Here is a 25,958-nt window from a genome sequence, read left to right as displayed (position 1 = left end):
TTTCTTTCTTTCTTTCTTTCTTTCTTTCTTTCTTTCTTTCTTTCTTTCTTTCTTTCTTTCTTTCTTTCTTTCTTTCTTTCTTTCTTTCTTTCCTTCCTTTCCTTATCTTCTTTCTTAAAATTAATACTATGCTTTAGTTCCAAGACAGAAGAGCAATAAGGCAATGGGAGTTAAGTAACTTGCCCAGGATCACACAGTTAGGAAGTATCTGAAGCCATATTTGAACTCGGGATCTCCTGTCTCTAGTCCTAGCTCTCAAACCACTGAGCCACCTAGTTGCCCCCGAGATCCTTATTTTCCATTGCTATTAGTTAGTCATTTCAATCATGTTCCATTCTTTGGGACCCCCTTTAGGCTTTTCTTGGCAAAGACACTGGAGTGATTCACCATTTCCCTCTCCAGCTCATTTTACAAATAAGGAAACTGAGAACAACAGAATTAAGGGACTTGCTCAAGGTCACACAGCTAGTAAGTGCCTGAGGCCAGATTTGAACTCAGAAACTCCTAACTTTAGGCCTGCCACTCTCTCTTCTGTACCACCTAGCCACCATTTATTTTCTGTTGTGTCATTAATTCAGAGGTGAAAGAAAACATCAAGGGTCACATTCAAGTAAAAAGCAACTTAATTCATTTTATTTTCTTTTGAGAAATAGAAAACAATCACTTAATTTTTTTTTTCAAATTAGGTGGCTCAGTGAATTTAGAGCCAGGCCTGGAGACAGGAGATTTGGGATTCAAATCTAGCCTTAGATAATTCTGAGGGACTTTTAAGAAAGAACATTATCCACATCCAGAGAAAGATGTGGGAGTAGAAACACAGAAGAAAAACAACTGCTTGATCACATGGTTCAATGGGGATATTGACTTTAAATGATCACTCCATTGTAAATATTAATGATATGGAAATAGATCTTGATCACTGACACATGTAAAACCCAGTGGAATTCCTCATTGGCTATGGGAGAGGGGGGTGGGAGGAGTGAAGGGAAAGAACACGATTCATGTAAACATGGCAATATATTCTAAAATAAATAAATAAATGACCTTTAAAAACAGTAAACAAACAAATAAATGCAGAAAGGAAGGAAGGAAGGAAGGAAGGAAGGAAGGAAGGAAGGAAGGAAGGAAAGGGGAAAAAATCTAGTCTTAGATACTTCCTAACAGGGTGATCCTTGGCAAGTCACTTAATTCATTGCCTAGCTCTTACCCTTTTCTACCTTGGAACCAATACATAGTATTGATTCTAAGATGAAAAGCAAGAGATTTTTTCAAATCAATAGGAGAAGGATATATAATTAGACTGTATCAATAGTCTAGCAACTTCCCAGCAAGAGATTATGCCAAAGAAATACTAACTCAGTAGAATGGAATGAACTCTGATTCCAGAGGCATAAATAATCTGAGTTCAAATTCTACTTTTAATGTTTATTACTGATGTGACCTTGGGCAAATCTCCCCCTCCCTGGTTCTCAGAGTCCTAGAGAGGGTTGGACTAGATGGCCTTCTAAGGGTCTAAGGGCTCTACATCTACTTGCTCAATGAACCCATAGACTAGAGTATGTCAAGGTAAGAGCAGAATCTGATCCTCTTCTCCACCAGGCTGAAGGTTTTTCTTCTCCACTAGAGAATGTTCATATGGGCTAAGGAAGAATCTGAAGTGAACATTCTTCCCTCTTCCTTGGGACCCAAGTTTTTGCCTTGAATGAGTGGCCAAGTTTGCTCCCCCCTTGAACTCATGTACAGAGTGATTCTAGGCAAAAACTCAAGTGGAATTCTGTCTTCTCTTTCTTCTCCCACTCTTCATCTCTATCCTGGTCCCCACTGCATCCCAACAGCCCTTTGGGCTGCCCAGACACCTGCCATGTAGTGATCTTCCTTCTAGTGATCCCTGGGTTATCGAAAAACATACTCCTTTAATGCCAGAAATGAGGAGCCATAATTAAATTGACTTATTGAAGTGTGGAAGAAACTAGGTTGTGCAGTAGAGAGAGCACCAGGACTAGAGTCAGGAGGACCTGAGTTCAAATGTGACTTCAGACACTTCCTAGCTATGTGACCCTAGTAAAGTCACTTAACCCTGTTTGCCTCAATTTTCTCCTCTGTAAAATGAGCTGGAGAAGGAAATGGCGAACCACTCCAGTATTTCTGCCAAGAAAATCCCCAAATGGGTTCTAAACAACAACAAATTGAAATGTGAATGACTGAGAGCTTAAAGTGTTCCTGAGCCCAGGGAGAATTTGCATTTTTAAATCGAATGTCTCCTAACAGTCAGGCTGTGTCACGGGCCAGTAGAGGGGATTATTTTTGAGTAGGGGGATTCCTGGGGCTGGCCCTCCAGATCACTTTACTCACTAGGCACCTGCTCATTCCACTTACGTGTCAGACAGACCCCACTGGGAGCTGTTTGGGAACTGAAAGCATTCAGTTTTATCTTCATTTGCATACATCTGTGGACCATCTTGGGGCGATGGCTCCAGGTTCACAACCTGGCTCTACTCGTTATTGCCATTGTAGCTTCCATCATTTGTCTTTGGACCTGCTTCCTCCTTTGTAACGTGGTTGGACTGGGTAATCACTATGGTCTCTTCTAGCTCTAACCCTAAATTCTTTTCATCTTTTAGACTTATGGCGTCTTTTTTTCAATATTATTTTTTCCTCCAATTACATGTAAAATAATTTTGACATTAGCTTTTTTTAATTTTGAGTTTCAAATCCTCTCCCTTCCTCCCCTCTCTGAAATAGTAAGCGATCTGATATAAATTTTTATTTATATATTCCATATTAGTCATTCTGCGAAAGAAAACCAAAAAAATGAAGAAAGTGAAATAGAGTATATTTTGATCAGCTGACGTCTAGAATCTTAGAGCTAGAAAAGTTGTTTTTTTTAACCCTTACCTTCCATCTTAGAATGAATACTGTGTATTGGTTCCAAGGCAGAAGAGCAGTAAGGGCTAGGCAATGGGGGTTAAGTGATTTGCCCAGGGTCACACAGCTAGGGCATGTCGGAGGCCAGATTTGAACCCAGGACCTCCTGTCTCTAGGTCTGGTTCTCAATCCACTGAGCTACCCAGCTGCCCCCAGAGCTAGAAAAGTCTTGATGGATTATCTACTCTAGCCCCCTTGTTTTACAGAAGAAAAAAACTGAGGCTAAAAGAGAGAGCAAGCCCAAAATCATATAAAGAGGTGATGGCAGAGAAGAATCTGAACCCAGGACTCCTGTGACCTAGCTCAGGGCTCCTATCTTTATGTCATATTATTTCTTAGCAGATGCTGTGAATCCTCTGGGTTTGGACATCTGAGTTAGCTTCCAGACGCAGAGGGTGATAGCTCTTGCTTCTAGTCAGTTCCCCCACACCATGGTTGGCCATATGCTTTTCAACCAGAAAATCCCAGTCCTCTAGGGATGGGTGATGCCTTGGTTCCCTCTTTCTTCTCTCTCTCTCACACTATCCGCTTGCAACCAGCAAAGAGTGATTCCTTTGTAAACCAGGCACAGATTTCGTTAGAAAAGAGATGCCACCTGATTTTCATTATGGCCCATGTGCTTCTTTTCTTTTCTTTTTAAAATTTCTATTAGTAGCTAGGTGGCTCAGTGGATACAGAGACTTCCCTTCCACCTTAGAATCAATATTGCATCTTGGTTCTAAGACAGAAGAGAGGTCAGGGGTAGACAATGGAGGTTAAGTGACTTGCCCAGGGTCACCCAGCTAGGAAGTAACTGGGGGAGGTAACTTAATACATTTTTTTAATCCTTACTTTACATTTTTGGATCCATACAAGTATGGATTCCAAGGCAGAAGAACAGTAAGGGCTGGGCAATGGGGGTTAAGTGACTTGCCCAGGGTCACACAGCTAGGAAGTGTCTGAGGCCACATTTGAACCCAGGTCTTCTGTTATGAGGAAGATTAGATTAGTTAGTAATTAAGAATTAAGGTGTATCTAGCAGGAAGGAGCTGGAGCTGGGAATTCCAAGATGGAATGAAGGAGCAGGAAGAAGTGACTTGTGCTCTGAGAGGGACTCCATTAGAGGTTAGCACAAACTGTGGTTAGCCCTGGGAGATCTTGGAGTAAAGGACACCCTGCATCCTGATTTCCCTGGGATCCTGTGTGGTGGTGGCATCTAGCAAAGAGGACAAGATCTACAGTGCAGTTCCAAGGGAAGAGGAGAAGTTTGGGATCTGGTGGACAGTGTCTCAAACACACCCTCCCTACTTGGTACCTGAGACCACCTTGGCTCTTGGCATCCAGAGATCCTTGGTGGATTACAGTGAGAACCCCAAAGCCGCATCAGCCCTTAGCTGTGCTGCTCAATCCTGGCAGGTCCAGGTCTGAGGCAGTCACCCAGAGACTCCATTACTGCCCTGCCTGCATAGATCTTTAGATTAGAGTAGGAAAATCCTCCCCTTTCCCTGTGGGTTTTGTCATTAGGTTTTAAGGTTTTAGAGTAGAAATCCCTATCCCACCTTTTAGTTGTACATAATTAAAACCAGTTAATCCCTTTTATCTTGCCTGCTTGTTTCTAGACTCTGGCCTAGGGGAAGTTGTGTGATAGTTAAGACCAACTGCCATTCTTGTGTGAATCCAGTAAATTCTGGTCTTTCCATCCTGGTCCAGTCTCTCCTAAACCCCAGTGTGTGTACCCACAATCACTTAGTTTTATTATAATATCCCTGATGTCTCCATTACCTTTATCTATTTTTCTACACTTTCCAATGCCAGGTTGGATGCCTTATCCACTCTGCTACTTAGCTGTCCCCCCAATAAATTTTTATTAAGCACCTACTATTTGCCAAGTCCTGTGTAGTTAGGTAGTGAGCAGTTTCTCTCTTGGGAGGAAAATACTGTCTTCTCTGTCTGTCTCTACAGGGGGCTCCAAAGCCCCCTCAGGCTATCAGTTAGCCTTTTCCAGGCATGAGTAGCTCAATAGCTTATTTCCTGATGCTCTGCCTATATCACAGGAAAGGCTGGGCCTGACTCAGCCTGACTTCCTAATTACCCTCCAAGAAGGTAGATATTTGAATCATGTGTCATGTAATACAGGCCTGGAGGGAGAATTTTCTTTGGCTCTGGTCTCTAGCAATGTCGACTTTGATGATTTTAGAAACCCAGCTCCTTTTAAGGCAATTCCCTCCATGACTGGGTATATGGCTTTCCGGATTCCTGGAGTGGGATAACCTCTCTAAAGCAAGCTTTGGAAATCCCCAAGATGTCATGGAGCAGAGGAGCCTGTGCAGGTCCCTCATCTTCTGGAATCAACCAGTCAACGAACAGTTATTAAGCTCCAACGTGTTGGCTTAAGTACTGAGGACACCTGTCTCCTCCTTTTTCCCCCAAAGAAAAAAGATCTCCTACCCTTGAGGAGTTTGTGTTTTAGTAGGTGAAAGAGAATAAACTAGTTTATATAAAATAAATATAGACTAATGAAAGTAGCTTTAGAGGAGAAGGTACTAATGGTGAGGTGGGAAAATCCTGCTGAAAGAGATGTCTTAAATGGGGAGCAACTAGGTAGTTCAGTGGATAGAGGGCCAGGCCTGGAAATGGAAGGTCCTAGGTTCAAATGTGGCCTCAGATACTTCCTAGCTCTGTGACCCTGGGCAAGTCACTTAAAATCCATTGCTTGGTCCTTAGTGCTCTTCTGACTTGAAACCAATATTTAGTTTCAATTTTAAGGCAGAAGCTGAGTTTAAAAAAAAAAAAAGAACATATCTTAAAAAAAGATAAGAAATCGACTAAGGCCACATGTTCTGTTGGCTTCCAAGGGAGCTGACCCTCTCTCATCCCACTCAGTCTATGTGATGGTTCTTTGGTTATTCTCAGGTTTCCAGGATGGCGCAACTCCAGGCACCAGTTCCTGTGAATAATGAATATGGGAGCACCTATTATCTGGGTCTTGCTGAACCAGAAGACGTCGATTCACATGACTACATCAATGTTTCCTGCTTGCCTCAACTGCCCAACAGCCCTCCAGACCTGGGCTTCCATGCCAACCAAACCTATTGCTAAGCCATGCTAAGCTGGCACTGCTCTGCTCCTGGCACATCCCTCATGCCCACCCCAGCTGTTCTGCCCAGAAGACCCTGTCTTCCCTGAGCTCTTCCCAACCCCAAGCTTTTCCCACTCATCTACTGAGGTGGCGCTGCTTCCAAGGAGGCGGGTTGACAGGCAGTCAATAAAACATTTATTGAGTGCCTACAATGTGCTAGAAATTGTGCTTGGTACTGGGCATATAAATGTGGGAAAAGGAAGCCAGTCCCTAACCTCAAGGAGCTTAGAATTTAAAGGAGAACATCAATCCATGAAAGGAAGTTGAAAGGAGGTAGAAAGGGGCAGCTAGATAGCACAGTTGATAGAGAGCCAGGACTGGAGTTAAAAGGGCCTGGGTTCAAATCTGGTCTCACATACTTCCTAGATATGTGACTCTAGGCAAGTAACTTCACCTCAGTTGCCTAAGAAAAAGAAAATATACTTCCCAAAGGAGATATATTTATTTAGAAGGACCTAGATGGGTTAGTGATGGAGAAAACCTACCCGGAACCTTTTAGGACCAGTAAAGCACAAACCCTTGAGACAATAAGGAAAATTAAGTTTATTTAGCTAACACTGAGGTTAGGAAATGATAGGTAAGGCCCTAACTCAACACAGCTCTATCTCCTCCCACTTTCTATGCTTTTCTCATGAGGATGCTCTTCGGATCTTCTCGAGCCTTCCTTGATAACTCCCTGATCTGTCTAGACCCCAAAAAGCTATCTGACTATCCCACTAAACTAAATATCCCAGATTGTCTCTAAAAAGGGTAAGGATACAGGACTCACAAGTGGACTGAGTCCTTTCCCAAGCCTGGGGTTGGCTTCCTAGGTAAAACCCAAAGTCCCAGTTGGAAGTCCCTTGGGTTTACCTTAGCCAAGTGTCACAAACAGATTGTTCTCAGCCAGATTGTTACAGCACTTCGGGGAAACACAGAGATCTCCTTCCAGGTCTTTCTCCAAACCCAAGAACCTTCTAATCTTTCCACAAGACTACTTAGTTCCCAGGATATGGTAGAGCAGCTGTACTCCCTTCCAGCTCAGAGAGAGGTAGGTTTAGGAGTGGCAGTTAATCTCAGTTAACTCCTGAGATCCTCCTCTGCAATGCCTTCTCCTTCCAGAATCTTTTCCCAGGTCTTGTGTCTACCTTCTCTTCCTTCCCCTTAGAGACAACCTTTGCATTTCCCCCTATCCCTTAATCCTTATCCTTACACCTAGCCCTTGCCACTCTTCTGCTTTAGAATTGATACTAAGGGGGCATGTAGGTGGCTCAGAGGATTGAGAGCCAGGACTAGAGAAGGGAGGTCCTGGGTTCAAATGTGGCCTCAGACACTTTCTAACTTTGTGACTGTGCACAAGTCACTTAAGCCCCATTACCGAGCCCTTAGTGCTCTTCTACCTTGGAACCAATACACAGTATTGATTCTAAGATGGAAGATAAAGGTTTAAAAATAAAAGAAGGTGGGGGTAAAAGAAAGAAAACATGTGTGGCAGGTGGTGGGGAGGTATGATAAAAAAAAAAGACCAAAGCAGTGAGGGTAGCCAGGTGGGTAAGGAAGAGAAAGCTGGCCTTGGGATCCTCCTTAAATGGATGTGTAGTGAGGAGCCCTTTACCTCATCCTCAGTTCAAAGGGGTACCAGGGGAAGAAGGTACAGATTGTGGCATGAGAACTCCTGAGTAGATCTAATCATGAACCATTTCTCCAGGCTTAGAGTTTTTACAAACTGGATCCAACCTTAGGAATTCCTCTCCTCACTTTTAGTCAGTCTCTTTGATTCTCTTTACCCCAATTCAGAGACGCCTTTTGGGAAATTTCCTAATATAGCATGAATATCGTCCATGTCCAAGTCTCCAGGAATACGGGTACAAAGGATCTCCAGCTCCTGCATAAATCCTCAGAGTAACAATGCGTATATTGGGTCCAGAGCAGCTTTTATTCCACATCTACAACAAACGCAGAAAATAAATATAGAATCGAGAATAGTCCCTAAATAACAGATTTTTCCTCCTTCTCTGATGAGTCCCACCTTTCCCAAGGACCCATAGTGTTCTGGGATCACAGTACCACTCTATAGCCTGTATAGCCTTCAGAAAGATAACAAACTTGAATATGTCAAGCAAGCAACTCTTCCCTCTCCCCATTGCCCCCATATACATAGGATAAATTCCAGTGAGCCACTTTTATCCCAGAAATCCAAAGAAATATTTAGCTTTATATAATACTATACCGTGTTGTTATTCAGTCGTTTCGGTTGTGTCTGACTCTTTGGGACCCTCACTTGGTGTTTTCTTGGCAAAGATATACTGAAGTGGTTTGTAACTTCTTTCTTCAGCTCATTTTATAAATAAGGAAATTGAGGCAAACAGGGTTAAGTATCACACAGCTTTTAAGTGTCTGAGGCCAGATTTGAACTCAGGAAGACGAGTCTTCCTGACTCCATCCAGCATTCTATGCACTGTGCCATCCCGTTGCCCTTGTATTTCTATACTGAGGGTTTTATCTCTCCTAGAAGGTAAATGGATTTACCAGTACTAAGTGGACAGCTCCCCTAACATTCCAGGGAATTCCACACATATAGGAGATGTAACAGTCTCTAGCCTCATGATACTATCCTCAGGGTATGTACTCAATAAGAAGGAAAATGGATTTGGGGTTGCCGGAGAGGCCTTTACATCACACACACACACCCTCCACATAAATCATAGTCAGAGTATCTGGTGATATCCAGATTTCTGTTACCTTGTAGCTTCTGTCTCTTCATCCTTCTTTAGCTGTGGAATTCATATATATAATCCCCTCGTGTCCAAGAAGACCCCTTTTTCTTTCCAGGAGCCTTGGTTTGGGAATTCTTAAACTTAGGATTGATAGGAAGGCAGCCCTGAAGCTGGTACTGCCCTGCAAATCCTCTTTCCTCTATCTAGGGGGCTTCTACCACTTAGCTTTGGGGCTCCTTAGAGCTGCCTCTCCAAGGCTGGGATCATTAACATGGCGGCCAGTTCCAGTCATATGGGTAAGAACACATTTGCCTCCAATGTACTTCTGTCCCATGGTAGTCATTGGAAATTTCTAGGGGTTACAATTGGAGTCTGAGGGCATATAAGGATCCCCTTTCCTCTCCCTTCCCAGGATCCAAGTCTAATTTTAGCTTTTCTGCTTTCTTAAAATCTTTCAGGAAAAAGCAAAGGCGGGAAAAAGAACTAACTTGGCAATTCACTTCCTTTTTTACAAACCTGATGGAAAGAAATAGCTCCTTCAACAATAATAGGAGTTATTGGTTCAATCCCAATTAATCCACACTGAGTTGAAAACAGGTCAAATGGGCATGTCCATGGCCCTCACTAGGAGAGAGAATCAAAGTTATATCCATGTGCTTGCCTCTCTGTAACCTTATTAAATTGGTCTTAGAACTCTTCCAACCAACCTCAAACGTTGGGTTATTTTTGTTTAATCATGTCTTCATAAGGGGTTTTCTTAGCAAAGATATTGGAATGGTTTGCCATTTCCTTTTCCAGGAAATTAAGGCAAAGAGAGATTAAGTGGCTTGCCCAGGGTCACATAACTAGTTAGTGGTGAAGGATAGATTTGAACTCAGGTCTTCCTGACTCCAGACCTGGTGTTCTATCCTCTGAATTGCCTGTCTCTAAAAAAAGCTCTTATCTTACAATGACCAATAAATATGGAGGTGTGTTTTGCATGATAAGGACCCAGATCAATTTGTTTACTATCTCTGAGTGGTGGTAGGAAAGGAAGGGAAGGAGATGGTTTGGATTCTATAATTTTGGGAAATGCATGTTAAAATTATTATTACATGTAATTGGGAAAATACGATATCTTGGAATTTTTAAAATTTTTATTTTCAATTTAAAAAGCACTTATCAGCGTTGGTCACATTGTTATTATCCAGTCATGCCCAATAGTTCATGATTGTAAGTGAGGTTTTCTTGGCAAAGATACTGGAGTGGTTTTCCATTTCCTTCTCCAGCTCATTTGACAGATAAGGAAACTGAGGCAAACAGGATAAAATGACTTACCCAAAGTCAGATAGCTGGAAAATGTCTGAGGCCAGATTTGAATTCAGGAAGATCCAGGCCCAGCATTCTATCCACAGCACCATCTAGCTACCCCTAGATTTTAGTTTAATTTAAGGGAAAACTTGATCAATGTAGAAAGCACTTTGTACCTCTTTCTGACCTCTTTACAGATAGTATTGAGACTCACAACACACAATATGGCATTTAAACAAGAGGATGTCCCAGGTAGTATGATAATGTCGGCTATCTCCTCTGGCACTACCATATTCTCTGAGGCCCATCAGTTGATTAATGGATAAAATAGGGAATGGAGAGATCAAGCCTATAAAAAAGGGAGTGAATTTAATTACAAAGTTGGTCTTTTTCACTGCTTTTGCTTTTTCCTAAGAGATCCTTAGATAGCAGAAAAGCTAAAATTGGACCAAGATCTGGGAAGGGAGAGGGAAGATCTCTATGTACTTCATTGATCACAGTGAAGAACCTGGACCGAGGGTCCCAGCTGTAGGGAGTCCCCATGCTAGATTTTCTTTTTTCTTCCTCTCTTCCTCTCTTCCTTCCTTCCTCTCTTTCTCCCTTCCTTCCTTCCTTCCTTCCTTCCTTCCTTCCTTCCTTCCTTCCTTCCTTCCTTCCTCCCTCCCTCCCTCCCTCTCTCTCTCTCTCTCTCTTTCTTTCTTTCTTTCTTACCTTCTATCGTAGAATCAATACTACATATTGGCTTTAAAGAAGATGGTAAGGGCTAGGCAATGGGGGGTTAAGTGATTTGTCTGGAGTCACACAGTTAGAAAGCTTCTGAGGCCAGATTTAAACCAAGAACCTCCTGGCTGCAGGTCTGTCTTTCTATCCACTGAGTCACCTAGCTGCCCCCCATACTACTTTCTGGAAAAATCTAGATCAAAATATAGGCTACCCTAGAACAGTGTTCTAATTCTTACATATCAACCCTGGAGCAGTCCAATCTCCATGCCTTCAACTAAGGAAGGGCACAAATCTTACTTAAATTTCCTATAACAAACTTCTAGTGACCCAGGCAATTCTCCAAGAGTATAGATGCAGAACAATTCATGGTCTGCAAAAGTAGATGGAATTTCCTCATCAAGAGTTCTCTATAACAATTAAATCATGGAATGAGGAGAGATAAAGACAGAAAAAAAGAGGAAGAAGAAAATAATGGAGAATGAGGAGGAGATAAATACAATCAATGTCTTCAGTTCAATTCAGTATTTATTGAGCATCTCCCTTGGATCCCCCAGTGTGGTATTGGGTACCACAAGGGACACAAGAGGAATATTTAATCCATAGATTCAAGATCCAACTTTAAAGAGACCTTAGAGACCATCTAATTCAACCTCCTCCTTTTAAAGGTGAGGAAACTGAGACTCAGGGAAGTTAAGTGACTCACCCAAGGTCACACAGGTAGTAAGGGTCAGAGACTGGATTTAAATCCTGATCCTCTTTAGTCCCACCCCCATATAAATAAAAGGAGCTTACAATCTCTCCATATAAATAAAAATAAGTTATTAAATACATTTGGAATAAATACAGTTTTCAACCAGCCAGCTCTTTGTGTCACCTGCTTTGAGAATTATTCACAGAAATTTGGTGTAGCTTTCCTGAGTAGAACAGGTGAAGTGTGGCTACCAACAATAGAGTAGATAGAGAGGCTGGGACCAGTCTGAGCACAAGGCCACATTGTTGGCAGGATGAAATGATAAAGAAAAACCACAGGAAGTGGCACATGATTGAAATGGTGGGGAACTTTGAATGGCAGGTAGGCTTTAGCTCTCATTAGTGAAAGGCTTTCTCCATCCAGGTTAAGAGAATGTCCACTTCTCCCAAGGCTTTTGTTAGCCTTACTTCTGGGTTTAACTAAAGAAAGAAAGAAATTGTGTGTTAGCCAAGTGGAGGAGACAGTGCTAGCCACTGAGTTTTGAGTCTTATTCTATCTATAAATGAAGGACCTGGGCTAGACGATGTCAAGGATCCCCTGCAACTCTTAAATTCTATTTATGAAATGAGAAGTGGTGAACCCTGGGTGAGAAAAAACACAGAAAAGAAAAGCACCTCAAACTAATGAAGTAGGTAGGAGGCATTAATAACCTATCAACTTGAAAAGGGGTAGAAGAGGAGACAAGCCCATGACAAGAACAGTTATCCCTTCCACATCATGACTTCCCCCATCACGGTTTCAATATATCATGAGTCCACATAAGAAATTAAATGGGAATTTTAAGGGAGTTTTGCAGAAATCACAGATAACACACAAAAGCCAGTGGGTGACGCAGAAAAGGTTTAGAAACTCAGAAATGCATACTTAATGCAAAATTTACAATAAGTCCTATAAACACCCCATAAAAAAAAGAAAAAAATCAGACTTCTTCTCTACTATGAAGGGATGGCCAAAAAAATTTTACATGGATTTTCCAGAACATGGGGGTGTCATGTACCTAATCCTCATGATGTGGAAAGGATAATTGTTTAAACCAAATGCCCATTTCCCTGTTAATACATCCTGATATAGTGGAAAGGATGTCAGATTTTAAGTCAGAGGATCTGGGTTTGATTTCTGCCTCTGATATTTTCTAGATGTGTGACCTTTGACAAGTCACCATACCTCAGTGGGCTTCATTTTCCTTACCTATAAGATGAGCCTGCTAGACTAAATGAGCTCTGTGACCCCTTCCAACTCTATAGCTAGATGTGAAACTTGGAACAATAATAATGACTCCACCTGCTCTGAACTCTATAATGAAGTTTTTTTTGTCCTTTATTTTACTTCTCAGAGACCGATCAACACCTACTGGGCTATCAAACCCCCTTTCTCTGTTCCCCACCCTCCTTTCAGTTCCCCATACTCCCCATGACTTCAAACACACCTTTGTAAATTCCTGCTGGAATAGCTCAAACTTCCTTTGGGCACTCTCATTTGAAGGAAGCATCCCCTTTTCCTTCTGGAAAAGAGGAAGAACAATGGAATTGGAGTCAGCACACAAGTCTCTTCTCCCTATGACATGTAATCGCAATGTAGCTATAAAACAGGGACCTAGGAGGAAGATTCTTAAAAGTTGCCAACCCCACCCCCCAGGCAGTGTGGTACAATGAAAAGTGCATTATCTCTAGAGTCAGAGGGTCTAGGTTGAAATTCTGATTCTGATGCTTACTCCTTGTGTAATCTGGAGCAAACCATTTAGCCTCCCTGAGTCTCATTCTCCTTGTCTGTAAATTGAAGGGGTTGGATTAGGTGTGCCAAAGCATATAGAGTGCTGGATCTGGAGTCAGGGAAACCTGAGTTCAAATGCAGCTTCAGATTCTTCCTAGCTGTGTGGTCCTGAGCAAGTCACTTAACCTCTGCCTGCTTTAGTTTCCTCAACTGTAAAACGGGGGTAATAACTGCACTACCTCCCTGGATTGTTGTGAAGATCAAATGAGATAATATTTGTAAAGTTCTTAATATAGTGCCTGGCACATAGAAGGTGTTTAACAATGCTTGTTCTCGCCCCACTCCCCCTCCTAAAGTCCCTTTTAGCTCTAAATCTATTCTATGATGGAATAAATTTTTTGACTAACCTTGATCCCATTCCAAACCCTTCTTTAGCCTATCTCCATTCCGTTCTTCAACACACTAATTTTGCTGCACTGATTTTACACATTTGGATGTTCTGATGTTTCTTAGCGCCTCTAAAAACAGTGGTCCACAATCTCCCTGATGGTAGGAACTGAGTTTTAAGGGTAAAGAGTGTCGTTTTTTGCTTGTGTCCTAAGCAATGAGCACAGTATCTTGTATATAATTGGTGTTTAATGAATGCTCTATCTATCTATAACTAGTGTTGTTGTTCAGTCATTTCAGTTGTATCTGATTCTTTTTTACCCCATTTGGATTTTTCCTGGAAGAGGTACTAGAGTGATTTGCTATTTCCTTCTCCAGCTCATTTTGCAGATAAGGAAACTGAGGCAGAATAAAGTGACTAGTCCACTGTCACACAACTGGTAAATGTCTGAGATTAGATTTGAACTCAGGAAGATGAGATTAGATTTGAACTCCAGGCCTGGCACTTTATCTACTGTGCCACCTAATTGCCATCTATATTTATATCTACATCTGTATAAATCTATATATTCATTCCTATCTAGCTATCTGTCTGTCCATCCTTCCATCTGTCTGTCTATCTATCTATCTATCTATCTATCTATCTATCTATCTATCTATCTATCTATCTATCTATCTATCTGTCTATCTATCCATCTATATGTCTGTCCATCTATGGCTATCCATCTATCTATCCATCCATCTGTCTGTCCATCTATCTATCCATATCTCTCTCTCTGTCAGTCTATCTATATCTATCCATCCACCTATCATTCTCTCTCTTCATCTTTCCATCTTTATCTATCCACCCCTATCTATCCATATGTCCTCTGGCTAGTAAAGAGGAAGAAGAGGGAGGGGAGGAAGTGCAGCCAAGCTCTCCCTATCCAAGGTACTGAAACCTCTAATCACCAGTCAGATGGTAGGTGCTTGTGTCAGTGACAATGTGGAGCACAGACACCCCTGGGCCCTGGACCCTGACCCCAGGCCCTACTCACACAACGTTTGAGTTTCTTCACGATGGCAAAAAAGTTGTTGGCCAGAGTCGTGAATGGCGGCAGGATCCCAAGTCTGTCTGCCTTTGGATAGTAGTTGCTGAAAATATTCCCCAAGTAAAAATCCAGTAGGGAGTTGGTGAGGTGGTACATTTCAGCCCGCTAGAGAAAGAATGATAGTTAGTATTAAGATTCTCCATTCTGTATCCTTTGGCCTAGGACTTTACCATCCTCAGCCCATTTCTATCCCCATATTCATTAGACTGGACAGTAATGTCATCATATATGGCAAGAGATATGGGAAGAATAGGCCTGGGGCTTGAAGACCCTAATGCTACAGCCCAGGAGAGGAAGCTCAGGGAAATACTTGGGAGTCTTGTCTTTTTTCGGCATGTAGCTGAAGAAAGAGATGAAAGGAGAGAGAAAGAGGAAGTGTTAGGAGGAAAAGGAGAGGAAATTCTTAGAGGGTAGACACTGTGTCTCCTTTGTCTTTGTGTTCTTACAAAGGCCTAATACCTTGTACATAGCATTAAACATTAGGAGGCCCGATCATAACAAGTGCTACATAATTTTTATTATAATTTTATTTATGAAATTTAAAAAAGTCACCTTATTTTCTTTGCCTTATGAATAAAAAATGCAGTGGGTTAATTGATACTGCTTGGTTCTTTGAGTTTTTTTTTTAAAAACCATATCTTCCATCTTGGAATTAATATTCTGTATTGGTTCTAAGGCAGAAGAGCAGTAGGCAATGGGGGTTAAGTGACTTACCCAGGGTCACACAGCTAGGAAGAGTCTGAGGTTACACTTGAATCCAAGACTTCAGGTCTCTACTCTCAATCCACTGAGCTACCTACCTGCCCCCTTAAGGCATTCTTAAATTCTTTCCCTTCTACTAATCAATATTCATTGGATGAATGAATAAACAGAGAGTAGAAGGTGTGATCAAGAGAGAGAAAGAAGGAAGTGATAAATTAGGGGAAAGTGGGGGAAAAGGGGAAAGGAAAAAGTAAGCTCAGTGAAGGTAAATGAAGACTGTCTCATTCATATCTTTGTATTTCTATAGAATTAACAACAGTGCCCCTGCACATAAATGTTCATTAAATGAATGAATCAATGATGGGGTGGAGGGGTAGTTAGGTGGCTCAGTGGCTAGAGACCAGGCTCAGAGATGGGAGGTCCTGGGTTCAAATTTGTCCTCAGATGCTTCCTAGCTGGGTGATCCTGGGTAAGTCACTCAAGCCCCATTGCCTAGCCCTTACTGCTCTTCTGCCTCGGAACCAAAACAAAGTATTTATTTTAACACAGAACATAAGGATTTAAATTATTTTACATATATATTTATTTTTTTAATGAATCCATGGAGGAAAGGATTAAGATGAAGAAAGAAGAAGTGAGAGAGAAAGTAAGAAGAGTCTGGAGCCAGGACCCAAAGCAGGCACACAGCCTGCCTACACTAGGAAAGACGAAATGACAAGCTGAGATAATTTTCTGGATAATGTGAGCAAGATGTCTGTGGGCTTGGCTTCCTCTCTGGGTCTTCCCAGTGATGGAGTTCACTCTGTAATACCTGTAGGAAGTTCATCCCAACTGAGAGGTGAAGGAGTTTAAGTCTACCCCAAAGTCAGATCAGTGTGAGGCAGACCAGAGCCATGAAACCAAGCCCTGGGCAAAGAGCCACGGCAGTTCCCACCCTCCATCCCAAATGCCCCATTTACCGAGGCATTCCGGAGAAATTCCTGGCGCAGCAGCCGTGTGTCTGTGTCGTGATCCAGCGCTTGCTTGGGGAACAGAAAGAGAAAGACATACTGGAGAGGGCAAATAGGGCAGGACCCAACTTTGTGAATATTTTGCCAACCTCCTTCAGTAGTTAACATGGCTCTCAACCCACCAAATGGAAAGCCAAAGGAGAAATGGGGAGGAACCAGAAGTGGGTGGCCTAGGAAAGGAAAAGCCTAAGAATCAGAACACGAGTGGAAGTCTGGAGGGGGCTTCTCTGGTGTTTGCCAACACAAAAGATCATCCTTCTGGGAAAGTGAGATATTGGGTAGTTCTTGACCTTGGACAGAGCCTTTCTCAGCTATTCACTAAAGTCAACAGGGTCCAGAGTGACACATTATGCGTTTTTAGACCTGGAAGGAATCCCAAAGACCATCTAGTCCAATGCTTTTTCATTTAGTTTGGGAGCTACCCGGGTTTTGCCTTGAACTTCCTGGAGCTTTATCCCCTCCCTGACTCTGCTTCTGACTCTCAGAACATTGCCATTATGCCTCAGTTGCCCTCTTACCCCAGAATTTCCTTCCCTTTCCTTATTGGCAAGTTCCTTGCAGGGCTTCCATTTTGAGGATAGATCCAGCTGGCTATGTATCTGCTATTGACTCTCTGGGCTTTGTCATCATGCTCCCTCCTAGGTACCTTTTTTACCCCTCACCCTTTGAACTTTCCATTTTTCTTTTATGTGTTGTCTTTCTCAGTTAGAATGAAACTCCTTGAAGGTAGGATCTGCCTTTCTTTTTCCTGCACTGATATCCCCAGAACTAGCACCGTGCGTGGCATATATAAAGAGCTTTGCTTGCTGCCCTAACTTGCCTGACCTCCCCCAGCGCTCCACTGCACTGTTTCCAAATGAGAACATCTTAGATTTGTAGGTAATTTGAGCTGAAAGGGACTATTGAACTCATCTAGTTTACCACTATACCCATTTTACAGATGAAGAAACTGAAATGGAATGTCTTACCCAAAGTCTCACAACTAGTTAGTGATGGAGCTGAGACCAGGGCCCAGGCTGTATTCTTTCTATGACATCTCATCTCCTTTACCCTTCCTAGCATTTCCTGTTTTGATCCCCAAATCATTGCCATTTTATTTCCTACCCCAGGGGTTTGTGATATTTTTTATTTGATACTTTCATCTGAGCTCCTGAGCTCAGGAGTAACATACCCTTAGATTTTACCCCATATCCATATTGCCCCACATCTCGGGTTACGCAATCCCATCCTTTCTTGACCCATAATTTGATTGGGTAAGAAGACAGAGAGGAGCACAAGTCTATAAAAACGGTGAGATCCTAGAAGTCTGAAAATATTATTGTCTTCCACATACCCCTCCACCAACTTTTCTCTGAGTAGCTAAAGCTTGGGAAATCTGGTTCCAGTTCTTTTTGGGGTTCTATTTATACCATCGGAGACTCATAGGAGTAGAGATTTAAAACTGGAAGAAACTTCAGACATGTCTAGTCCAAAGCTTTAATTTGGCAGTTGAGGAAATAAGACTCAGAGAGATTAAATGATTTGTCCAGAGGCCAGACAGTATCAGAAACAAGACTGAACTCAGGTCATCTGACAATAATTGGTGCTTTTTCTACTGTGTGACCTGAGCAAGTCAGCTTAACTTCTACATTCTTCAGTTTCCTCAAATGTAAAATGTGGTTAATAATAACACCTCCCAAGGCGAGGATCAAATGAGCTAATAATTTTAAAGCATGTGCCTGGCACATAGTAGGCTTTTAATAAATGCTTATTCCCCTTTCCTTCTTCCCTACAGCATTATTTTCACAATGAACCCCTGTGTGGCTGAGTATAGTGCCTTTACTTACCACAGTGTTCTTCATAGCCTGGAAGGCCCTCCATAAGTCTCGAAGAATTGCCCGCTGAACCAAACAAGGTCCAAAGTGGACTTCTTGACCCTCAGCTCCCAGTTCTGTGCTCCAGAGAAAGATGAGCAGAAACAGAGAAGGAGGAATAGTAGCCATCTGCATCCTTCCTACCGCTGTCAGGGAATGCATTACTCCTGTTGGGAAGAGAAAGAGGGGTCATGATATGACTGAGGTTCCCACTCCTTAGCTGACTGCTAATAAGTATCAGGGAAAAAAGAGCTTCAAAGACTGAGGATCTTTAGTTCTAGTCACTGGAACTGACCAGCGTTAGGATCACAGGCACACAGAAAACACCCAGGAAGCCTTTTTTGGTTGGAGAGTCTAGTTTGGTGTTTCCCAAACTGTATCCCTCGGTGGAACACTAGTGAGTTCTCCCCAACCCAGACTGTAGTATCCCAGTATAGTATCCCAGATACTAAGCATTTGGGATCCTGGAACAATGAGCACAAGAGTGCCTTTGAGCCAACTTTTTGAGTCAAATTCCACCAGGGACTCAGAGAAACCCTGAATACGAGGTCCTTTAGGGAGAAATGTAGACTCTGGAATACAAGAGTGTAATGATAATGGCATGGACAAGCAGGTGAGCTTGGGCCAGAGAGAAGTAGGTAAGGAGAGGGAAAAAGCATATCTTGTTTGTAGTTTCCCATTTTAACTAATTAGTCATGCTCACAGACACTAAGATATATTTTCCCCCTATGATCCTGACAGGATGTAAACACTTTAAACACCTCCTAAATTTCAGTGCCTGAGGACAAAGCCCTGGTGGCTAAATCCTAGTTTTAGCTCTTCTCCTCTCTTCAAACCTCATCTAGTCACCTAGGCTTCATGTGATCTTTCAATCAGTCTCTCTAAACCTGTCACACCCAAGCATAAGTTCTGGCTCTAAGGCTCACTGAAAGGCATTTGTACAACGTGGGCTTTTGCACCTTATCTTGCACCTCTAAGGCATGCCATCTCTTTAAGGTAGGCTTTTGGATGCCTTCTAATACAAGACACTCTAATGCCCGGTTCAGGTGTTGCACGTGCATATACACATCCTTGTCATCCTACCTCTTTTCTTCATCATAATTATTTTTATCCTTTTATTTTTATCTCTATTCTCCTTCTTATATGGAAGCAGGCAAAGTATTATCCTGCCTCGATCTAGTCTCCTCACATGTAAAATGAGAAAATTACATTTATCTTATCTTTCATGTTCCTTCTAGCTCTAAATCAATGATCCTCAAACATAACAGACTTCTCTACTAGCAGCAATGTGAGGATCCAGAGCAAGGCTGAGGGACTTATGAGAAAGAAAACCAGCCACATGCAGAGGAAGAACTGTGGGAGGAGAAACACAGAGGAAAAACAACTGCTTGAACACATGGGCTGATGGGGATATTATCGGGGATGAAGACACTAAACGATAACTCTAGTCCAACTATCAATAATATGGAATTAGGTCTTGATCAATGATACATGTAAAACCCAGGGGAATTGTGCATCGGCTAAGGAGGGCTAGGGGGGTTGGGGGAGAGGGAAAGAACATGAAACATGTAACTATGGGAAAATATTCAAAATCAAAGTTTAAAAAATAAAATAAAATAGCTAATTCTTAAAAAAAGCAATGATCCTGTAACTTCCTATGCCCCATCACCCCCCAAGAATGGTATCATGGGGCACCAAAATATTAAAGCATGCATTCTGGGAAATAGAGGTCTTGAGGTCTGAGAGCTAAAGTGAGTTTTAGGTCCCTTGGTCTCTCACCTCTGGCTCAACCATCAAGCAGATCATTTTCCTTCTCTAAAGGTTTATTTCTCCCATGTCTTATATAAAGAGAACCATTCCTACAAGGCTCTGAGAGTCAGGTACTGTGTTTTTTCTAGAACCTTAATATAGTGTAATGTAATGTAATGTAAGTGTAATGTAAAAATAATATATGCTAAGGTACACAGTAGGTACCCAAGGAATGGTGAATTAAAAAAGATATTATTTCTTCCTTTTCCTCTTCTGTAAAATGAGTCTGTTTCAAGTAGTGTCTCCCACAGAGGGTTATTGGGAAGTTCAAATGGGATGATATACATAAAACATTTTGCCAGGTTTAAAGTGTTATTAAAACACCACATTAAAAAAAATTTGTGCCTTCCAGGGGTAAGCTTTGGGTCCTGACTGGGAGAGGTCAAAAAAAAAAAAAGAAAAAGAAAGAAAGAAATGTCTGTCAGAGGATAGGAATGAGTAAGAATGTAAAGATTACGTACTGCTATTGCTACCCTGACTCAGCCCTGACTTTAACAATTAGATTTCCAGGAAAGAAAGTAAGAAGTTGAATTTTCAGATGAGTCACTTTTTAAAGCCTTCTCATTAAAAGTTGACTTGTTTGCAATAAGGCACAGGCGGAAGCCTGAATTTCTTAACAGAACAGACGATAGAATCACAGTCTTTCTGCTGGAAGGTATTTTAGAGATCACTTAGTCCAACTCCTTCATTTTACAGATGGGAGCACTGAGGTCCAGTGAGATGACATGACTCATTCAAGGCTAGCCAGGTAATAGATAATAAAGGTAGGCCTTGAATTCAGAAATTCTGGCTCCTTTTCTGTTTTGTTTTTTATACTCTTAACTTGTCCTTTGGGATCAATTCTAAGACAGAAGAGTAGAACAGGTGAGGCAATTGGGGTTAAGGGACTTGCCCAGGTTCACACAATGAGGAAGTATCTGAAGCCAAATTTGAACCCAGGTGCTCCCAACTCCAAGCCTGGCACTCTATCCACTGTGCTACCTCACTGCCCTTGCACATCCCCACTATCTCCATTTCTGAAGTCAGATAAAAATGGAGGCCATTTTTCCACGAGATTCCAAGCAAAGGACAGTTTTCCAGTGTCTAATCTTCAGTGTGGGCAGGATGCAAGAAGAGATACATGCCTGTAACAATCACAGACGTCCCAGCTAAATTGGACCAACGTGGGTCATCGAGGCCATCATCCCACATCCAGACAATTCTGTGCTTGAACCAACGCCCTCCAGGATCACGACTTTCTTTTCTGGTGACCTTCGAGACTGAGGCACTGCACAGATGCCATTTATGATCTCTTGACTCTCTAGTTCCAGAGAAAGTTCTTCCTTTTGGCACTGTGTGGGGTCGAAGGGTCCTGAGTAATACTGGACTAGTCTAGACTCTTCTTAATTCTATCACACCCAAAATAGACCAGCTGTTCATGATAAGGGGACTGAAAAAGTCAATGAAACGATTGCTTCCCCCCCTGAAAGAAAATATTCTCCCAGGAAAATGCACCCATTGCTTACCTTGGGATCAGTGAAAGCTCGGTGCCTCTGCAGCTTGGGCAATCTGTGCTCCTCTGGATGTAGCCGGCTGGTTTTATAGAGGAGGCAGCAGGGCGAGCACTTTTCGTGGTGGGTACCTTTATACCTAGCGGGGATATATCAGGAGGTTGGAATTCCCTCCTCGTCCAATGGGAAAGTCATTTCATGAATTTATGTGTGTACAGTTGTGTGACTATCAGGTTGGGGGTGGGAAGTGGGGTAGAAGGGAGGGAGGGGGTGGGGAGAAAGGACTCTCAATCATGATTAATTAGAAAGTGACTTCACTACCTGCTAAGATTTCACTTGAAGACACCTGGGGCATTTGAGCTTTTCCTTTACATTATTAGCAGGATGGGGGAGGGATCTGGACAGGAAGCCTTCCTTGTCAGGGATAAATGTTCCTGGTCGGGGTCAGAACACTGAAATCATCTGTATGAGATCATGAAGGGGAGGATTAGGGGAATTCATTGGTCATAAGCTCAGAGATTTAGAGCTGAAGGGACCTTGGAGGCTAATCTAGGCTCATCTCCTCACTTTACAGAAGAGGAAACTAAGAGAAATTAAGTGACTTGCTCAAGATCACGCAGCTATTACAGGGCAGAAAACTAGTAGCCAGAGACTCTAGCTACAAATCCAGTGAATATAGTGCTTAAAAAAAGTAAATAAACCTTTACCCTCCATCTTAGAATCAATACTAAGTATTGGTTCCAGGACAGAAGAGCACTAAGGGCTAGGCAGTTGGTGTTCAGTGTCTTGCCCAGGAAGTATCTGAGGTCATACCTAAACACAGGACATCCCATCTCTAGGCCTGGCTCTCTAACCACTGAGTCATCTAGCTGCTCCAGCCCCTTTTTTTTTTTTACCATGCTGCCTTTGGCCAATTCCCTCATTTTATAGATGACGAATTTGTGGTCCAGAGAGGTTAAGGCTTAAATCCCATTACTTCCCTTAATTCCTTCCTCAGATTTATCTTACTGCTATTCCCTGAACCCATTATCCTATCTCCCATCTTCCATGACTTTGCCCAGGCTGTCTGCCATTCCTGGAAGGCACTCCTTCATCACTTCCTCTTTTATTTTTAAATTTTTTATTTAAAAAAATATTTTTCCATGTTTACATGATATATTTTCTTTCCCTCCCCTCTTCCCTCACCCCTCTCAGAGCCGACTAGCAATTCTACTGTGTTATACACATGTTATCACTTGATACCTATTTCCATATTGTTCATTTTTGCAATAAAGCAATCTTTTTTAATGTAATTATGAGCATTTATTCTTAGAAGAGGTGACATCTTTTGATGGTCTAGCAGGAAGGGGCAGAAGACTTTATTTATTTTTTCTAAAACCCTTACCTTCTGTCTTGGAGTCAATACTGTGTATTGGCTCCAAGGCAAAAGAGTGGTAAGGGCTAGGCAATAGGGGTTAAGTGACTTGCCCAGCATCACACAGCTGGGAAGTGTCTGAGGCCAGATTTGAACCCAGGACCTCCCATCTCTAGATCTGGCTCTCAATCCACTGAGCTACCCAGCTGCCCCTTTATTTATTTTTTAATTTATTTAGAATTTTTTCCATGGTTACACGATTCATGATTTTTCCCACCCTTATTCCCTCCCCCCTCCCAGAGCTGACAAGTAATTCCACTGGGTTATACATGTATCATTGATCAAAACCTATTTTCATGTTATTCACATTTGCAATAGAGTGATCTTTTGATATCAAAATGCCAATCGTGTCCCCAGTGAACAATCATATGTTTTTTTCTTCTGCATTTCTGTTCCCACATTTCTTTCTCTGGATGTGGATAGGTTCTTTCTCACAAGTTCCTCTGGATCATCCTGGATCATTGCACTGCTGCTAAGGAGAGAAGTTCATTACGTTCGATTATGCCACAGTGTAATCAGTCTCTATGTACAATGTTCTCCTGGTTCTGCAGAGCAATCTTTTAAAATCAAAACCCCAAATCATACACCCATATAAACAATTGATAAGTGATGAGTCCTATGTTTTTCTTCTGCATCACATCCTCTTTTAAAATCTCTAGCTTTCTTGAAGGCTCAATTAATGAGCAAACTTCTATGAGGATCTTCTACTCATCTCTTCAGGCGTTAGTTTTCTTCTTGGCAGAAGGGTGGAAATGACAGGAATGAAGAGGAGGCTGTAGGATCCCAAGGAGTGCTGAACTGAGGGGCTTAGCTCCCCCTCAGACTAGTCTTTTGTGGTCCAGTTTGAAGGTCCAGCTAAGATAGGATAGTTGGTTCAATGGGAGGCTACATCCATTCCTAGAAAAAGGTGGCATGATAAGGAATGTTAAATCATTAGATATGTAACTGGAGCCACTGAGAGGTCTAGTTCCTGGTTGCCCCCATAGGACTGATATCATGCTGTAGCTATTGCTGAATTGTTTCAGTTGTTTCTCACTCTTCATGACCCCATTTGGGGTTTTCTTGGCAAAGATACTGGAGTGGTTTGCCGTTTTTCTTCTCTATCCCTTTTTATGGATGAGGAAACTGAGGCAAACAGGGTTAAGTGACTTGCCCAGGGTGACAGAGCTAATAAGTGTCTGAGGTCATATATGAACCCAGATCTTCCTGATTTCAGCCTTGGTGCTCTATCCACGGTGCTATCTACCTACTCCACCCCCAAGTATTCATCTTGAACTATTCCTCCCTTACAGATACTATCCAGCTGTCTCCTTTTGCCCCTGATCATTTTCTTTCTACAGTGACTTAGATTTTACTACTACTTGTATGACTCTGAGCAAGGGAAGTCAGCTCCCTGGCCTCAGTTCCTTCTGCCATCAACTGTGTGAATGGAATTAGCATAAAAGTCATCCTGACTTGGGTCTATTTTATTTTGAAATCAAGTTAATCGATTTCTGGTGACCATACCTTAAATATCTAGTCTCCCCTCTTACGCACCTTTGAACTTGACCCACTTGTTTTAGGAAAACTGGGGTAGAGATGTGATGGAGGGAGGGAGGAAGGGGGAGAGGTGTTTTGCAGAGGTAAGAATCCTGATGGCTGGATTATTCCTTTGCTCTTGGTAGGTCCATAACATAGGGCTAGTACTAAAACTGGCCACGGCTTCTCCCTGGTCATTATCAATGTTATGCTCTCTAGCCCTATACAGTAGGGTGAGACTAAAAGGAAGCTATCAGGAAATACCTACCTTGAATCTAGGAGTAGATCAAGATAAATAGAAAGAAGAGACAGCAGGAAGCACACTTATAGATAGAGAACCAGACCTGGAGTCAGGAACTAGGTTCAAATCTGGTCTCAGACGTTTATTTCCTTGGTGTGTGAACCTGCTGCTCTTCTGTCTTAAAATTGATAAAAGATGGTAAGGGTTAAAAAAAAAAAAGGATGAATAGAATGAACCAAAACAGGAAATCAAGGATCTAAGTGAGGGATTAAAATCATTATAATCCTTATTGTAATATTCATGAATACCTGGAAAGAGATCTGAGCTGTTCCAGATAGGTTCATGAGGGTGCCAGATACTGGGCCAAAAAGTAAAGATGGGAGGAAGCTAAGCCTACTCCCTCTATCTTCAATTCAATTTGACAAGCATTTATTAATTGTCTACTGTTTGCACAGCTTCTCTATTTGAATAAAACCCAATCTCTAACCTCATGGAGTTTATGAGACGAAGGGATGAGGGTGAGGAATAACATAACCAGAAAATACAACAATAACTGATAAGTGCATTAGCAGTAGGGAAATGGAGGTTCGCATGATTGGAGAAAGTACCCACATCAGGGAAATCATGACTCTTTTGAAGTATTCAGGTACCAAGTGCATTTTGGTATTCAGTCGTTTTCCTTCCTATCTGACTTTTCATGACCCCATTTGGGTTTTATTTTTTGAAAGTTAAAGGCTCTCTGAGACCTGAAAAACATCATTATACCCAAGGGAATCACACAAGGCTTCCCTGGGGAGGTGGTATATGAATTCTTTAACCTATGGGTAGAAGAAGTACCCTGAGGCTACGTGATACAGTCTCAGTTTCCTCATCTGTAAAGTGATCTGGAAAAGGAAATAGCAACCAGTCCAGTATTTTTACAAAACACACAAACACACACACACACACACACACAATACAGTCACAGAGAGTCAGATATGTCTGGACAACAAGATGAAGATAGATTAAAAGGAGAAATGAGGACATCTAAAACATAAGGGAACCAAATGGAAATGGAAAAGCACAGGGTACATTTGGGTGACAGAGAATGGTCTATTTCTTTCTTCTTTTTAGATGAAAATAACTTTTATTTAACTTTTTAAAATAGTTTTATATAGTTTTGTCCTGCTTATGTACAATTTTTTAGAGAAAGTATTGTTTTTACATTTTATTTTCCCAGTTATATGTAAT

At 41.9% G+C, this 25,958-nt stretch overlaps 2 protein-coding genes across 2 annotated transcripts in view; one reads left to right on the top strand and one right to left on the bottom strand.

Annotated features, from left to right (window-relative positions):
• FCMR (Fc fragment of IgM receptor) overlaps positions 1-6,192 on the top strand; it is a 19,481-nt gene extending 13,289 nt beyond the window's left edge. The window contains exon 8 of the mRNA XM_044674203.1: positions 5,818-6,192. Coding sequence (XP_044530138.1) covers positions 5,818-6,003 — 186 coding nt within the window. The 3' untranslated portion in view covers positions 6,004-6,192. The remainder of the gene's footprint in view (positions 1-5,817) is intronic.
• A 5,649-nt stretch (positions 6,193-11,841) lies between these two features.
• On the bottom strand, positions 11,842-18,391 carry IL24 (interleukin 24). The gene is made up of 5 exons (XM_044672013.1): positions 18,230-18,391; positions 16,353-16,415; positions 14,638-14,796; positions 12,930-13,004; positions 11,842-11,922 (listed from the first exon to the last, which is right to left on the bottom strand). Exons 1-5 carry the CDS (start codon positions 18,389-18,391, stop codon positions 11,842-11,844), a joined length of 540 nt encoding a protein of 179 aa, XP_044527948.1.
• Positions 18,392-25,958: the final 7,567 nt, after the last annotated feature.

Source organism: Gracilinanus agilis, chromosome 4, assembly GCF_016433145.1.
Source record: "Gracilinanus agilis isolate LMUSP501 chromosome 4, AgileGrace, whole genome shotgun sequence".
Classification (NCBI taxonomy): domain Eukaryota; kingdom Metazoa; phylum Chordata; class Mammalia; order Didelphimorphia; family Didelphidae; genus Gracilinanus; species Gracilinanus agilis.
This window is presented reverse-complemented; position numbering and strand designations above follow the sequence as displayed.

What these genes read in the sequence shown, in the direction of transcription:
- IL24 (XM_044672013.1), bottom strand. Translation starts at nt 18,391, where the DNA reads ATGCAGATGGCTACTATTCCTCCTTCTCTGTTTCTGCTCATCTTTCTC. An exon ending in AGGCTATGAAGAACACTGTG is followed by an intron (nt 16,416 to 18,229) that starts GTAAGTAAAGGC and finishes CTGTTCCCCAAG; the next exon opens with CAAGCGCTGGATCACGACAC. An exon ending in TGAAGAAACTCAAACGTTGT is followed by an intron (nt 13,005 to 14,637) that starts GTGAGTAGGGCC and finishes CCTCTTTTCCAG; the next exon opens with AAGGAAAAGGGGATGCTTCC.